This window comes from Rhipicephalus microplus, chromosome 6 (genome assembly GCF_043290135.1).
Source record: "Rhipicephalus microplus isolate Deutch F79 chromosome 6, USDA_Rmic, whole genome shotgun sequence".
Taxonomy (NCBI): domain Eukaryota; kingdom Metazoa; phylum Arthropoda; class Arachnida; order Ixodida; family Ixodidae; genus Rhipicephalus; species Rhipicephalus microplus.
In genome coordinates this window covers 21,676,591-21,694,626 of record NC_134705.1, presented here as the reverse complement: position 1 = coordinate 21,694,626, position 18,036 = coordinate 21,676,591, and the positions used below count along the sequence as shown (strand labels likewise).

Genomic DNA, 18,036 nt, shown 5'->3' with positions numbered 1-18,036 from the left:
AGGCGGAAACGTTGTAGGCCCGTGTGCTCAGATTTGGGTGCACGTTAAAGAATCCCAGGTGGTCGAAATTTCCGGAGCCCTCCACTACGGCGTCTCTCATAATCATATGGTGGTTTCGGGACGTTAAACCCCACATATCAATCAATCAATTAACGTGGAGGTCCATGCTGGTGAAACAGACACGTTTAACGGGAGATGCTACTCGAAGACACTTTTTTTAATATTCATCATGAAGCAATGAAACTTGAACTATTTATGGAACTTTTTATGCTGATTTCAAATATATAATTAGTTTTCTTGCAATGTACCTACTTTTAGCTCTGCAAGATAACAAAGTGAAAACTCTGACCTTTTGCTCCCCCTCTTTTCATTCCTGAACTTCCGTAATTTTTTACCATTCATAGTTCATTATGTTTGAAATAAAGTGTAGAATGCAAATAACTAATTAGGAAACACATAAAAAATATACAATAGGAGTGAAAAATAATAGACGTAAAAAGCCCATATTTCATTTTTGTATTGTACAATAAAATATTAATATTTAAACTAGATAATTGCATTCACCATACTTTAGAAAATATTTGGGAAAAATTTCATGCAGATCCGAGCAATAGAAGTGCTCGAAAAAGGAGGGGCACATTAAAAAAAATGGCAAAATTTGTGTTTTGAGAAAAACGAGTTTTTAAGTTAAAATTGAGTTTTTATTTATGAAATATATCCTTAAATCTGACAAAATTTGTACACCGAAAAAAAAACAATCCTTCTTGTAGTGGCCACTGCGACTAAAATACGCCAGCTCCATGAGTTTGTCCCTCTCGGCTTTTTCGAGCCGACTCCTCACAGACATTTTGCTCAGAGACAGGGCCATGAGACGCTTGCCAAACTTCCGCTCCATCTGGCAGAGCCTTGTGCCAAGTGCAAACTAGGAAGAAGTTTGACAGGACTGCGAAATCCAGACTAAGTGCAGTGTCATGCCATTTTGCGGCCATGTTTGTGTCACATACCGTCATACATAAGGGCAATGGCGTCCCTGCTAAGTTCTCTCACTGCGAGCTCTTTCGATCTCGCAAGATTGGTGCTGACGTCATCCATTGCCGCATCAGGAACTTTCTAGCCGACGGCTGTGAATGACTTTTGATGCATTGGCTTTTGCAAGGTAACAACTGCCGCAAATCAAACCAGCTGCTCGTAGTAGATTCCTACAGAGCACGCCGCACAACGGCTTTCACTTGCGAGCAATGCTTTTTTTATTCATAACGGAGATAATTACACGAGAAAAGCATTGTTCAGCTGCGCTGCTAGACATGACATGGACCCCGCAAATAGGCTTCACAATACATACAGGCGCGCAGCGGCCAATGGCGGTCCTTGATCCGTACCACATGATAAGCCAGTCGCGGCGCTCGAAAAACGCGCAGAAGCGTGCTTCTTTTTATTATTTCTTGTGCCGCATTAGCAAGGGAAACTGTTGTTGCTTGAAGAGTGAGGCTCGACTCTTCGGCTAATGCGATCAACAATGGCGAGCGGCGGCGCATTATTGGCGGCAAGGTGCTCGAAAACTGCACACTTTGAACCTTTTAACAGGCACCTTGTGCTCTTTAGATGCAATATTAAAGCATTTCCAGGTAAGTCTCGACCTGTATTTTTTTTTTCATAACAGTAGAGGTACTAAGCTTATCAAAACAGGCAAAAATAAAAAATCAGTAATTTTGAAAAAAACTCGCGTTTTTCGACCCGCATTTCCCCTAAAGAGGTTTCAGAGCTATGTTTGGTATCGATGAATGCTACGAGCGGCGCAGACGCTTGGGGTAAGGTCACCTACTCGCGCCATGTAGGCGTTACTTAGCACCACTACCCGGCCAGAGGAAAACGCAATGCGCATGGATTGTGTCTTGCCTTTGACTGGTTGTGATAATTCTCAGGGAGAACTTCTGTAGTCAACGCAGAGCTCTATACAGGCAAAACAGACATGTTTCAGGCTTCAGAGCTTCGTTTGGTATCGATGAATGCTATGCGTGATGCCGAAGTTGGGGTAAGGTCACGTACTCGCGGCATGTTGGAGTTATTTAACACCACACCTGACTAGAGGAAAAAGCAGCGCACATTGTTGTGTCTTTCCTTTAACTGACCATGATTATTTGTGAAACAAACTTAGGTGTTAATGTGCAGCTCCATGCAGACAAAACAGGGACGTTTCAGAAACTGGAGAGCTATGTTTTGTATGGATGAATGCTAGGAGCGATGCAGAGTTAGGGGTAAGGTTGCCACCTGGGGATGTGTCAAGACGTTGATGAAATTGCACTGCTCCTATCAGAAACACAGCGATTGAGACGGCTTAGAAACGATGTTTTTAAGGAACTAATCCCACAAGGCACATTTATGATGCCTTACCGCACTTTTCCAAGAACTGTGAGAGAGGACAGTGGTGGATATGAAAGATGTATTTGTTGAAGCGTACAAATCATGTGACTGTGGTGCACTGGAAAGTGTATCCAGCATCTCCTGTCCTGGACCGAGAGATCACCAATTCTGATTCCTGCTGTCGGACTTTTATTTTTTTGTATTCTGGTCGTGCGTATTTTTTCAACATCATTTTGATGACGGAAATCCGTCGCTGAAGCCTTGGTGGACTTTAGTGGTGTATTTAGTGGTGTAAAACAACTTTTACTGATCCAAACAACACCCAAAAAGATGCGAAAGATGTTTAGAAGGGATATCAACAATAGTAATAAGAAAATGTATTGTTAGAAGTGAAAAGCTGAGCTCATTCAGGCAGGGCTCACCTTGTGACGGGAGGCTGCCTTGTCAACGAGAAGAAAACGGCAGTCTTCTTTGGCAAGAATTCTTGCGAGCCAGTAGGACAGGCGGCCTGCACAAATTATGAGTCGCACTTTCGCTCTTATGACAATAATACTCTAGAACTCAAGCATTCACGTGCTTGTTGACGCAAAGAATTTGAAACGCACAGTTGTCATGTACCATCAAAGACTATACAAGTATATATAAAAGCATAACGTCGGTAAAAAAAAAACAGAGCAAACTGCACCTTTCCATTGAAAAATATTTAGTAGGCCCAAGATGGAACTCGTGTAAGGGGACAAAACATACCGAGTGTCCAATATACAATTAAAAGGTATTGACAAATCACACGTACAGTGGGAATCGATGATATGCGAAGCACGAATAAGGAAGGTTGAAATGTCACTTTAATATCAGCACAACATTACGAGGCCAACTGACATAGTACACAGTAAACACCATTATAAATGTTATGCACACATGCATATCTAGATAAGATCCTAGTATGAGAATTTGTAGTTGCATAATGACAGCACCGCTAACCTTTGCAATACCAGCACCAGCAATAGCAGGCATGTAAATTATGCTGTACAAGACCTCCATGTCATTATTCTCTTGTTTGCACCTGAAATTTGTGTTCATCATCCATTCGCGTCACGTAATACCAAATTTTGTAAATGTGAAGCTAGCGAAATAGCGGCGAGCACGCTATAAGCGTAGCATGTAGTCATGTTTTACACGACACGCATGTCATGATTATCAGGTCTGCACCAGTCATATACCTTTCTTATCCATTCTCACCACGTAACACCAAATTTCGTATAAGATAGCGATATGATCGCGAGCACATCATGCGCGTTGTGTGAAGTCATGTTCTTATATAACAGTTATGTCATGATATCAAATTTACATCAGTATTTTACCTTCGTTATCCATTCTCGCCACGTAACACTGAATTCGGTATAAGATAGTAAGACGACCACGAGCACATCATGCGCGTTGTCTGAAGTCATGTTTTTACATAACACATGTCATGATATCAGGTTTTCACCAGTCATGTACCTTTGTTATCCATCCACATAACACCACATAACACCAAATTGCCACATAACACCGAATTTGGTATAAGATAGCAAGACCACCGCGAGCACATCATGCGCGCTGTATGAAGTCATGTTCTTACACGACACTCATGTCATGATATCAGGTTTGCACCAGTCATATACTTTTGTTATCCATTCTCGCCACGTAACACTAAATTCGGTATAAGATAGTGAGACAACCGCAAGCACATCATGCGCGCTGTGTGAGTCATGTTCTTACATAACATTTATGTCATGATATCAGGTTTGCACCAGTCATATACCTTCGTTATCTATTCAAGTCATGTAACACCAAAATTGGTATACAGTAGACTCTTGATGATTCAAACCCTGATAATTCATACTTTCGGTTAACTTAAAGAAAAATAAATTTTTTGTTGGCCCTCTATTCTTTCAATGTATTTAAAAGCTTCTTAATTCAAACTCCATCATTCGGTTAATTCATTCTTTTTGCATGTTTACACCAGAAAATATCTGCTGCTTTCCCATTACTATTCACAAATTTATGTGCTTAAATAACCCTAACAGTCTAAAAATGAAAAATAAGCACCTGAGGCCTTCAAGGAAAAAGCCTTTGAGGTAAACAAATGTTTGAAACGAAGCACACGCATTGTAAACTGTGTTGCTTCTCAAGTGATATAGAGAGCTTTGTGCTGAAATGAAAGCACATACCGAATGCAATGAAGCAGTTGGCAATTCATGGTTTCTTTAAAAGGTCTGATCAGCAGTAAATTACCAATATATTGTGGACTTTACACCTCTGTTTTCTGTTTACTGTGTGAAGTTAGGTATTTAAAACACTTCAAAAATTTTTAGATGTGATAAAATCAATGCCTAATCATAATGTGTGATATCACGTCACCCAGAGTCATCTATCTGAAAACTTCTGATAACTCAAACTTCTTGATAATTCAAACTAAATTCAGAGGTCCCTTCGAGTTTGAAATATTTAGAGTCGATTGTATGTGAAGCTAGCGAAACAACCGCGAGCGCACTATCAGCGTAGCATGTAGTCAAGTTGTACATGACACGCCTGTCATGATTATCATGCTTACATGTGTCATTTACTTTTGCATTCATTCATTTCACGTAATATCAAACTTGGTATATGTGAAGATAGCAAAACGGCCGCAAGTGCATCATGAGTGTGGTACGTAGTCATATTCTTACTTGACACACATGTCATGATTATCATGTCTGCACCAATTATATACCTTCATCATTCATTCACGTCTCATAATACCAAATTTGGTATATGTGAAGCTGGCGAAATGACCGCGAGCACACCATGAGCCTGGTATATAGTCATGACTTACATGACATGCATGTCATCATTTTCACGTAAGGGCCTGTCACTTTTGTTTGTCATGCAGTCATGTCATACCATACACGATTTGCAATATCTAATGTGAATGAAACCACTACAAGAGCAGCAAGACCATGAAATGTAAATCATGACATTCATGACATACATGTCAATTTCATGTTATGACTAGTCATTTATGGTCGTCACACAGTCATGTTATGCGATACCAATTTTGGTATAGATCGCATTATCAAATCGGCCAGGAGAGCTAAAAGTCGCAGGCAGGCAGGCAGGCAGGCAGGCGGGCGGGCGGGCGGGCAGGCAAGCGGGCAGGCGGGCAGATAGTACAGCCAAAGTCACCGAAGTTCCCTAAGAAATGCTTCGCATTTAAAACTGATTTCAAAGCTCAAAGATATCAACCAGCCTGATTTTATTGCAAATTTGGTCGCGGCATACCTATCAAATCGAGCAGTTTCTTTAAATGCCGAGCATTTTCTATTCGCACGTACAGTAGTTTACAATCTAAGAATAAATGTGAGCTCCACCTACAACCGTACCTCTCTCACCCTGAGAAAATTTGCAACGAGTCGCATTTGCTCATTTCTGTGATGTAAAGTAATGTTAAGGCATTTTAGATAAGTTGTTTCCTTATAAAGACGCAAGTTGGGGCTGCTGGCCTTTTAGAAAAAAAAACGTTGGTTGCCTGCGCGATTTCCCCAAAGAATTCAACATCACTCTCTGTCAAACGTAATGTTTCAAGCAGTGTTGTTTTAAGTAGTGTGGGTAGGAAGGTCTCGATGGCAGGTACGGCGGGTTCTCTTTAGGGTAGCTGGCTCCTCGCCGTCGTCCGCATAGCCGATCTTCGCCAGTGAGGAGACACATTGTAAGAGATAGAAGGAGGATTTAATTACATTACGGAAGAAAGATAGGAACTGTACAGGGATCGAGAAGATCCCGCATTATGTACAACAGGGGTTATGTACAACAGGGCATTATGTACAACATACAAGATTCAGCCCATGAGGTAGCTCAAGATTCAGCGCTCTTTACAATTATGCTTCGGCTTTTATAGCCCACCGTCATCGCCGTCCGAAGAAGGCGGTGACCACTCTTGCCACAAAGCAGGGGACGAAGTCTCTGTGGTCCACCCACCAAAAAGAGTGCAGATATTGCACTACTCGGCTGGGCAAAACGGTCCAAAGGCAACAGGAACGCACCGCACAAAGACGCACCCGGCCCACGCTTTGAAGGCACCGCAGGGCGAGAAGGTAAGTTCAGAGAGGGAAAGTTGAGCTCCTCCGGGGAGATTGCCACTAACCCGAATGTCAGCAGCGGTCCATGCTGCTTTCAGCTTTAGGTAGTCCAAACGCTCGATCCCGGTGAACAGCTTCCTCAACGCGTTGTCGCGCTTCCGGGCTGTCGGTGCGTTGAGATGGCCTTGCGTAGATGACAAAAGCCGAGTCAAGAGGTTGACTTAATGATACCCGCCACAGTGGTGCCATTCCCCTGCTGTTCAAGCCCGTTCAACAAAAGGCTTGCCTCACGAAGCTTTTGTTGAGACCCAACTATTTCCTGGAACATTTACCACACAGCGTCTCTCAGACTGGGCGCCCATGGGGTTGAAAGCCTCCCTAGTAGACTGCCTTACACACAATGGCGTGTGCCCAGACGAATCGCCGGGCCAAACGTAACAGCTCCTCCGCCGCCCGGAAAATCTCGGCTGGCCAGCGCTCCCAACCGCTGGGCACGAAGAGAATGGCTGGTGACGAGGACGATGGCCTGGCTTGGACCCTCCAGCCGCGAACTTGTAACCAACTCCCAAAACACCTGACAGTGATCGACAACAGCAAGGCGAACCACAGAACACAATACCATGCTGCAGTCAAGCACATTGGACTCGCCTAGGACCCTCTAGGCTTCTCAAGAAACGCAAACCAATACTACTCTGAAATTTTGACAGAATTTTGTGCCGCCAAAGTTACAACAATCATGAATGTGGAGATGCTTACCAGAGATGGAACAATTTGCCGTGCGAGAAAAACACACAAAGGCAAACACAACATGGCCCCAGATAACCATAAACACACTTTTTCAAAGCTAACTTCCTACCATCCGCACTACTAATTTGTAACTTACATCTAACTTCATGCCTAACCTTAGTAAACACAACCAACTACAATGGTTTCACACGAATGATGCCAGACCCTGTACACAAAGTATCTGTGCGCACTCTTCATTCTCTCAATACATACTTTCAAGGCGCAGTCATGAGTATTTACTTGTAAGACACCCCGGCGCCAATGAAAAATCTCTCACAACAAATCAAACTGCGTCTTATAACTACCTGAAACGCTAATCTGAAGAGATTACATTATCCCTAAGCACTCACTGAAATGACAAAAGAGAATAAGCCTCGTATACGAACACGCTAATTTTCTGAATGTAGCCTCATGTCAGCTCATGTTTTTAAAGAACGCACAGGACTATGCTATGCGCCCTAGCACGACATCTTACTCTCATCCAAAGAGCGTTAGCATACTAATACACACCTAACCATGGATAATAAGCATATAACCTAGGCACCACTAAATACGCATCTGAACATAATTGTTCACAAAGAACAAAATGAAATGAAAAATAATGCTAGATGCCGTACAGGTCATGACAACCTAACAAAACTTTGCACTAAATGTTTTGCACTAAAACCCTGTGCCACATGTTCTTAAGACATGAGCATTTCGAATATCACCTCTAGTTTTAGTCTGAAATGCTAATTGTACTCTTTCAAGATGGTATACAATTCGCGCTACACCAAAAAGGCACGAAACTCCCAAGCTTTGGCTCCGTTCGACAACGCTGCCACGCTTTCAAAACTAGCAGGGCGTACAAATCTTCATTCCCGAACTACATGCTCTTATCTCGAAGAAAACTAATTTCACGCAGTGGGTTGAGCGATGCGGGTCACTGCTTCCGCATAATGCGTAACAATTTAACTTGAAGCTATTAAAATACTTAAGAAGAAAAAAAAACTGTATCTAAACCAAGTAGCCGTGGAAATGACATAGGAGTCTTACTTTAAAACCAAAAATAAACAAACAAACATGCTTCCAAGAAAACTCCTGAGTCCATTCTCCAGCTTACAGCTGTCCCTCTCTTTTCAATCATACCCGCGGCAGTCGTGGTCTTGGCGGATTTCGAGAACGCCCGAGACAACGACGCGTATGTGCTACCAGCTGAACGGCGCAGTCACGCATCATTCACTATTTCAGCCTCGCTCTGTCAGTCCGGCGAAGGGGATCCGAGCAACGTGGGTGAAATAGTAGCCATTCCCTCCTTAGGCTTGCACCCACGCGGCACTTAGCTACTGTGGCTTTTCTTCTCGAACCACGGTGACCCTCCCGACTTTGCAAAGCTGAAAATCTCCGGCGCTCTTTTCGTCGCAAGAATGCGTGCTGGGGACTACCCTTTCGTCTCTGGCGCCTTACTTCACGCCACAAAGGCCTCTTCATCGAACTGGCCGATGAGCTACCCTCTTTCTTTCGTCCGGCTGCCTGCCACCTCTGTTCTTCCATTGCTTCGTCGCGCGCGCACGCTTCACTTTACTATGGCGAGGTTTGCAACCGACTTTTTCCGCACTACTAGGAAGTGAGCCTCAGGTTGCGTCATCGGTGGAACTACAACCTAAGGGCACTTCTGCACTAACTTCCATAACACTACGATAGTTCGATTTCTTGACATTGTTGCCATGTCGAGCCGATTCACTTGTGCTAAATCTGCATTCGCGCGCACCATGAAACGGGCTGTCGATAGAACTGAAGTACCGACACCTTATGCAGGAATGCATTCGCGAAAACCTGCTTTTCTTTTCGTCCGGCGGCTCAGACACATGCGAAGCAGTTTTGACGCTGCTGCAAAGCTCTTAGGTCTGCTTGCTACGCTGACAGGTTTTGAAGCTTCTTTTACACGCGTAGTGTCTTTTGTCTTTCCGCGGCTCTCTGACGTCTCTTGCGTCGGCGCCGTTTGTTGCAACTCGTCCCCGAGCCTCTCCCTCGCATCTCAAGGTCGCTAACATTCTCACTGCACTTGTCAGCTGTCGACGCCATGCCGTCTAAATGATTTTCGAAAAAATCACCTATTTCACACTCTAGACTAGCGGACAGCTTGACGCTCTTAGGAACAGTGAGGCTGTTTTCCTTTCAAACATTCTAGCTTGCGTTGCTGTGAGTAGTCTACAACCGTACTGTTTTGCTGCCTCTCTACGTTCCCTGTTTTTCCTGAGCTTTCTCCAGCGTTCTTGCTCACTTTGACCTCATTTGCAAGATCCACCGTCGCGACAACCACAGTCGAGGTCTGTCCCAGTTTTTCTACAGCTATCCTACCTGTTTCACAAGCATTTAACTTGCACAGCTCCTTGTCACGTTTGCTCTGACCTTTGTCGACCTCTCTACTAAGCGCAGCATCTTTCGCAGCACTCAAATTCGGTTCGTCTTCAAACCTGCTGCGCTCTTCACAGGTGCTAACCTTCTCTATAGCTCTGGACTGCACCTCACTTATTTGATTATCGCACTTCTCGTGCGCTACACTTGCGGATGGCTGAAACTTCCGCCGCATTGCTTCAATTTTACGTTCCAGTGGTTTATTCTCATCCTCTTGTTCCCTTTTTTTCTTTTCTTCTCTTTCTCGTTTCTTATTTCGTTCTTCCAACCATTTCAAAGCTTTTATTGCGTATCCAATAGCCTCCTCACTGGGGTTTTGCAAAATTTGCTCTAAAATTTGTGACCTGCCCATTCCTTCCTTAATCTTAATATCTAGGTCTTCGCAAATATACAAAAAACCATCTTTTAGCAGTGTCTTCACTTCCATGATTGCCGTTATACTTTGGTCCTGCATCTCATAAATAATTAGGTGATCCCTTTAACTCAATTTTCACAAATAGATGATCTCCCTAATTCACAGACAATCCAGCTTCTACTTAACCCACTCACAAAACGAAGCCCGGAAAGTCAGAGCAAAGACCAAGTACTAACCGCAACACAGCACCATGTCGTGAAGTCCATCTCACCACTGCCAACCAGTTGTGAAAGGTAAGAAGTTGATGATGGCATGTACAGCGGGTATCTTTTTAGGGTAGCTGGCATCCCCCTCGTCGTCAACATAGCCGTTGCTCGCCAGTGAGGGGACGGGTTAAAACAGGTTGAACAAAGATTTATTTACATTATAGGAGAAAAATAGGAATTGTACAGGGATCAAGAAGATCCCGCATTATGTACAGCAGAGGTTCAGCTCATGATTCCGTACAAGATTCAGCCAATGAGGCAGCTCAAGATTCAGCGCTCTTTACAATCATGCTTCGCTTTTATAGCCCACCGCCATCGCCGTCCGAAGGAGGCCGTGACTACTCTTGCCACAAAGCAGGGGACGAAGTCTTTCTGGTCCACCCTCCAGAAAGGGTGCAGATATTGCACCACTCGGCTGGGCCAAACGGTCCAAAGGCAACAGAAACGCACCACACAAAGACCCACCCGGCCCATGCCTTGAAGGCGCTGCAGGGCGAGGAGGTAAGTCCGGAGAGGGAAAGTTGAGCTCCTCCAGGGAGATAGCCGCTAGCCCGAACGTCAGCAGCGGTCCATGCTGCTTTCAGCTTTAGGCAGTCAAAACGCTCGATCCCGGTGAACAGCTTCTTTGACGCGTTCCCAAGCTTCCGGGCTGTCGGTGCATTGAGATGGCCTCGCGTAGATGACAAAAGCAGAGTCAAGAGGTTGACTTAATGAGACCCACCACAGTGGCGCCGTTCCCCTGCTGTTCGAGCCGTTCAACAAAATGCTTGCCTCGCGAAGCTTCTGGTTGAGACCCGACTGTTTCTTAGAACATCTACCGGACAGGGTCTTGCAGACTGGGCGCCGATGGGGTTGAAAGCCTCCCTAGTAGACCGGCTTACGCACAATAGTGTCTGCCCAGGCGAATTGCCGAGCCAAACGTAACAGTAGGGAGGTGGCGGCGGCTGCATTTCCGATGGAGGCAGAATAGTTGTAGGCCCATGTGCTCAGACTTCGGTGCACGTTGAAAAACGCCCCATGGTCGAAATTGCCGGAGACCTCCACTACGACGTCTCTCATAATCACATAATGGTTTTGGGACATTAAACCCCACATATCAATCAAGTATGGAGGTGGAACTTTTAACTATTTTTGCACGCAGTATTTTTGTTAACAGGAAAAAAGTACTTATGATTGCAGCAGAAACCACGTAGCACAACTCTCTCGAGCAGATGAAAGATGAATGACAGCTAAGCCGCAGTTTTAGGGGTGGTGCCTACGGTATATTTTGATTTGTATTTTGATTTGTATTCTTAGGTTCATATCGACTAAAGTCGCAAATCTGTGATCGGCGGCATCATCGACAAACCCACAGCGCATGCTCGCGTCTCGTGCCACATCCTCGCATCTCATGCGAACTGTCGCTCTCCCTCCTCTTTCTCGCCTTGCAAGGCCGACACAGGCAGCGTCTGCTGGTAAAAACCGATTGCTCGCGTTGCACAATCATTCACTGGTATATGTTCTTTTGTCCGGTGGAGCGTCCGCACCGAACCTACAGGTCCAGATGTTACATCATCGTGCATGGCACTCATAACAACTGTCCGCAGGCTTCTGGAACCACCAGAAGGAAACGCGCGCCACTGCTGGCGAGGTTCCTTTTGAACAACAGTCCATCACGCATACAAAGCGGCATGGAGAAGTGGATGTGGCAGCGAAGAGTGGTGCTAGTTTAGCGTCCTTCTGCTGTTCTGCTCTGAAAGTGGGGTAGTCTGGGAAAGTAGGCGACACAGACGCTACAAGGTGGTCAAGAGGCTTCACAGTCCGTTGTGCTAAGTGGCATATGTGAAAGACAGTCCGCATTGGCATGTCGGCAATCGCTCTTGTAGGTGACGGTAAAGCTGTATGCTTGCAGCCGGAGTGCCCAGCTAACAAGGCGGCCGCAAGGGTCACGAAGGCTGACAAGCCAACACATTGAGTGGTGATCTGTGAATGGGTGTCCGTATAGGTGAGACCAAAACCGCTGAATTGTAAATAATACTGCCAGAGATTCTTGTTCCGTGACAGTGTAATTTTACTCAAGCCTGCTTAGGAAGCGACTTGCGTTTGCGATGACATATTCGAGGTCACTGTACGGTTAGACTAGCACGGCTCCAATACCTATGCCGCTAGCATCCGTATGAAGCTCTGTCGGAGCAGGAGGACTGAAGTGCTCAAGGATGGGTTGTGAGGTCAGCAGAAACTTCAACTGATGAAGTGAAGAATTGCACTGCGGAGTCCACTTAAGGGAATTATCCTTTCCTAAAACTATCCTATCCTTTCCTAAATACACAACGTCGGCGAATTTCAGAATAAAGCAACAGAAGTACGAACAAAGCCCCGATGATTGATTGATTGATATGTGGGGTTTAACGTCCCCAAACCACCATATGATAATGAGAGACGCCGTAGTGAAGGGCTCCGGAAATCTCGACCACCTGAGGTTCTTTAACGTGCACCCAAATCTGAGCACACGGGCCTACAACATTTCCGCCTCCATCGGAAATGCAGCCGCCGCAGCCGGGATAGAACAAAGCCCCAGGAAACTACGAAGCTCCTTAACGGAAAGTGGGGCATTCAACGCCTCAACTGCTGCTATCTTCTGGCGGTCAGGGCGGATGCCATCCTTGTCAACAAGATGCCCAAGCACAAGGGCTTGGCGGTCTCCAAACTGGAATTTCTTCGGGTTTATAAAACTGGCCAGCATTTCGGATGTAGTTAAATACAATATCCCGACGCGTGTTGTGTTCACTGAACGTGCGGCCAAAGATATGACGTCATCAAGGTAGCACATGCAGATATTCCGCTTCAAGCCACACAGAAAGGTGTCTATAAACCTCTCAAACGTTTCCGAAGCATTGCATAGTCCAAATGCCATCACATTGAAGTCAAAAAGCCCATCAGGAGTTACAATGGGAGTCTTTTCCTTATCCTCTGGGTGTATCCGAATTTGCCAATAGCCGGATCGTAAGTCCACCGAGGAAAGATAAGAGGCCATATGTAAGCAGTCTATTGCGTCCTCTATACGTGGCAGTGGGTATACGTCCTCTTTAGTCATGGCATTTAGTCAGCGATAGTTGCCGCAAAATCTACAAGATCCATCTCTTTTCTTATCAAGGATTACCGGTGCTGCTCCCGGACTAGCTGACTCTTGTACCACTCCCTTTTGCATGATTTCCTGCACTTCGTTACTGATAATTTGCCATTCTGACAGGGAAACACACTATGATTTTTGCCAAATCATACTTGCTGTGCCAGTGTTGATGGTATGGCGCGTTCGAGACATGGGGGTCAGGGATTACTTTGTCCATCTGCGCACAGTCAAATACCGAAACGTGCTTCGACAGCACATTCATTAAAGTTCGGCATTTGCTTGAGCTAGGCAACTTATTTACCAATGCCATAAGCACGCTGTAAAAACTGTGACAACCAGTTCTGGCACGTTCTTCAGGTACGTCTGTGAGCTCGGCCACTGATAAGGTCACGTGTTCTCTGCTGACCGAAGCTAATTTCAAATCATCCGGTAGTGTCACAGGCTCCGAGGAATAGTTCAGTTCATAGGCCAGTTTGTCCATCATCTATCGACACCACACAATAGGGAACCAACACATTCTTCTTCACGCAGTTTATGTGCATTGGCTCTACGCTCGCATCGAAGCTGTCAGAATCCACCCCCCAACAAACAAGAGGAACAGGAACGGTAGACAACGCAGGTATGAGCGTATCGCCACAGACACACAACGTAGTTCCTTCATCCGCAGGGGTGTCCACAAGCTCAGACGGCATCTGGCCACCCACAAAGACTTTCCTCGTGCGACAGTCTACCGTGGCACCACAGTCTCTCAGAAAGTCCATGTCAAGAATCACGTCATGGGTCGACCGAGGAATAATCACAAACTCTGTCATTATGATAAGGCCTCCCAAAAATACGTCAGTGCTACACACACTAATAGGGCGCAACAGCTCCTTACTCCCTGCACAGAACGTCAAAGTTTCATCCCAGGTAAAAAAACGCCAGTCCTGCGTGGAAGGCGCAGCACAGTCATAGCGAACGCTCGAAGAGCAGCCTTTCGGAGCCTTTTCAAAACACTCATTAGGTTACTGCAAGCACACTAGCTTGATACCTACTAGGGCATTATTATTAATTTTTTTTGTAGTAAGCCGGCATTCGCTATGCTATTTTTCCTCATTTCTCTGAGAAGTGTGGTATGCGTTGAACACTTGCAAGGAATTTCGTGCCAATTGTTCATACAGTGGCTAAAGACGAAAAATTATGGCTTAAGTGGGTATGTGCCACAGTTAATAGGGGAAGAAGAACAAGCTTTTGTAATGGGTTGGAGCATTGAATGGCCCACTCATTATGCTGTTCGCATTGAGCGAAAATGCTTTATAAGTCATATCAATGCAATTGCTTTCCCGACATCAAGCCTGCCTAAGGCAAGTTTGCCAACAAGTCACAAGCAGCGGCGTAGCTCAGTGGCAGAATACTGGGCTGGCACTCGGTGGACCCGGGTTTGAGCCCCACTGTGTTATTGGTGCTAGGTTTTTAGGAGCGAAGCTCTTTAAAGCGGCACCCGTTTGTCCCTTGTCGTAATCGTAGTGCGTAACCAGTCTTATGCTTTGACCTGCAAGATGGTGCCGGTGGGAGATTTCTTCTGTGTGTTGTTGAACATAAAAAATTCTCAGCATGTGCGTTGACTAAAAGCCGAATTCTCCTGTCTCTCATTCCCAATTAGCAGCCATTCGCATGTACATTGAGCACTATCTGACAAGAAAGGGTTGCTAGGTTTTACTCGCTGGGCGTAACCTCCTTGGTTTTAGAAAGGTTTGGCGAGCGTTGGGCCGCAGTGCCATGAATACAGTGAACTAGTATATATCATGAACTCGAGGTGGTTAAAAGTGGGAAGTAGACACGAAGCGAAAGCCGTAAGAAAGTTTGCGTGTGCCACCTTTCGTTTAGTCCTTGGAATGTCCGCTGGATGGAGGTGCTTCTATATGCGGAATATATGATGAAAAGATGCGAGATGATGATGCTTGGAGGACTAAATGGATGAATGGACACAAAAACAGATGCATGGGCGGACGCATGGATGGCTGCACGAACGGATGGATGCATGGATGGATGGATGCATGGACAAACGCAGGGTTGGATGCATGAATGAACGCAGGGAGGGACGCATGGATTGACACACGCACAGACGAGCAGATGGATGCACGGACGGTCACACAGACGAATGCATGGATGGACGAAAGCAAGCACGAATGGACGGACGAACGCTTCGCCCCACTTTCTATCATTCACCGCGTGGATATGCTGCCACTTTTTTCTAACTTTGCGCTATGTGGTTACAGACACCGGCGGCCGCGGACAACTGCGCGTGACCTGGGTTGTGACCTCATAACAGCTTTCACTGTAAAACAACTTTCAGCCCTAACACATCTTTAAAGGAAGCACTCATCATGGAAATCGTTACACCTGTGTCCACCAAGGCCATCACAGGCACATCTTCCACAAAAACATGCACTTTGTTTTTAAACAAACACACAGGAGGTATTTCTGTAAGTAGCACAATTCCAGCGACCTGACCCCCATCGGCCTCGCTGGCTAGTTCTCGGGTGGCGAAGAGGGCGTTTTGCCATGCAGTGGCAAAAGAGAATGATGAGCACGAGGTCGTGGTGAAGGCGTCAAACTCCTGTCAGATGCCAAGGAGTGGTTGTGGAAGTTGTTGGGCCAATAGTTGTCACCAGGTGGTATGTCCGCCGGCCGCAGGACACCATGAGGCTGTTCGGAGGGCCGTGAAAAGTCCGATGGCTGGTGATACTGAGGAGTTACTCGACGGTTGCAAGACCGTGATATGTGGCCTAGAACACCACAGGAATAGCACACCGACATCGATCACTTGTCGATGAATCGAGCGTCATCATTTGTTCTTCTACAACGAGTATACTAGTCGGGCACGTCATAACGAGATCTCGGGTGTCGAGGAGACATGCGCTGTGGGCATCGGTCATACCGTGAAGCAGGAAATCGGGTTGTCATTTTTAACTGTGGGGCTGGGCTGTGCTCCACAGTCGTGGTACTCCTCGTCGGTTGCCAGGGGGTCGAAGGAGGCACAGCCATAGCCACACGTGGCAAAAACAACTCTGGATGATGAGCTGATTTGATTGATATGGGGGGTTTAACGTCACAAAACCACCATGTGATTATGATAGACGTTGTAGTGGAAAGCTCGGGAAGTTTTGACCACCTGGGGTTCTTTAATGTGCACTCAAATCTGAGCAGACGGGCCTGCAGTTTTTTCGCCTCTATCGAAAATGCAGCCGCCACAGCCGAGATTCGATCCCGCGACCTGCATGTCAGCAGCCGAATACCTTAGCCACTAGACCACCGTGACAGGGCGAATGGTCAGCTGTCGAACACGACATTTCTCAGTGGGACAGTTCCTCGCGAACAATTTGTCGAATTATAGAAAAGAGGTCGAGGCCAAGATTTGTGTTCACACTGGCAACAGTTGTACGTTAGCCAACCGACGAAACTTGGGCGCAATTCGACGCATCTTGAGCGTTTCAAATGTTCGGCAATGCCGAATCGTGTCGGACATGAAACTGAGACTTTGTTTTCTAATTAGAAAATTGTACCTGTCCTCAGCAATTCTTTTGAGTAGATGACCGATTTTGTCCTCGTCCGACATGGTAGCGCAGACCACCTTGCACAGCCTTGACGCTTCTATGTAAGTGGTGCATGTCTCATCTTGTAGCTGTGCCCGTTGCGACAGTGTTTGCTCAGCCGGCTTCTTTTTAGCAACCCAGTCGCCAAAACACGCCCTGAGCTCTTCAACGAATAGCTTCCACATCGTGAGCGTGTCCTCGTGGTTTTCATACCACACTAATGCGGTGGTCAGCGAGAACACCACGTTGGTTAGCTGAGCAGCTGCATGCAACCTGTTGGACTTGCTCACTCACTTCTACTTGGTGAGCCAGGCTTCCGAAGGGCGGAGGAACTTGGTAGTACGAAAGCGGACCAGACGGTGCTGTGCTGGAAACGTCCGCTCCTTTGGGCATGTCAGAGGCACTCACGACAGATAGTGGGAGGCTGGAAAATTGACTGCTTCGTGGAAGCTGCACCAGTGATCGTTCTATAGTTGAAGCACTAACCCCCGCACCTCCACCACTCTGTTACGCTTGAAGGAGACCGTCAAAAGTTGAAAGAGGCCGTTTATGAGGTCGTGGGGAGTGAGCTCAGAAGCGGCTGACCAGCTAGAGATCCTCCTGATCCTCTTGATTTTTTTCTAACGTGAAGCAACAAGCATGCTCACCGTAGTCTTCGTTGCCTTCATCAATGTGCGTAACAATATATATAAAGAATATTGGTAAAGTTGTTCATCAACGTGTTAGAGTAAAGCAAATCATCCATGATTGTGTTTTGTTTAAGAAAATTATTAGTATGAATGAACAATGACTTTTAAATACCTGCTTTAGTAATGTTTTTCAATGCAGCAACGATTGGAATAAGAAATTGAATTCATACAAAACAGTGCATGCTCATAACAAGAAAGAAAAATTACCTTTCAATACACTCTTTGAACTCACTGAAAAAACTAACCGAATAAAAGTACTTTGGCATAACACTAACATAAAAATCACACCATATCCACAGAGTGAATGATGATGACTAGGGCAAAGTGTCCGTCTGTGCTTCCGTTCATCTGTCCGTCCTTACTTTTGTCCATCTGTCCAATCGTGCTTCCATTCATCT

General features: G+C 45.8%; 1 protein-coding gene across 2 annotated transcripts in view; it reads right to left on the bottom strand.

The window, feature by feature from the left end:
* LOC119167709 (tRNA:m(4)X modification enzyme TRM13 homolog) overlaps positions 1-18,036 on the bottom strand; it is a 423,312-nt gene that overhangs the window by 232,107 nt on the left and 173,169 nt on the right. For both annotated transcript variants that reach the window (XM_037419234.2, XM_037419235.2), the window contains exon 7: positions 2,784-2,869. In XM_037419234.2, coding sequence (XP_037275131.2) covers positions 2,784-2,869 — 86 coding nt within the window. The remainder of the gene's footprint in view (positions 1-2,783; positions 2,870-18,036) is intronic.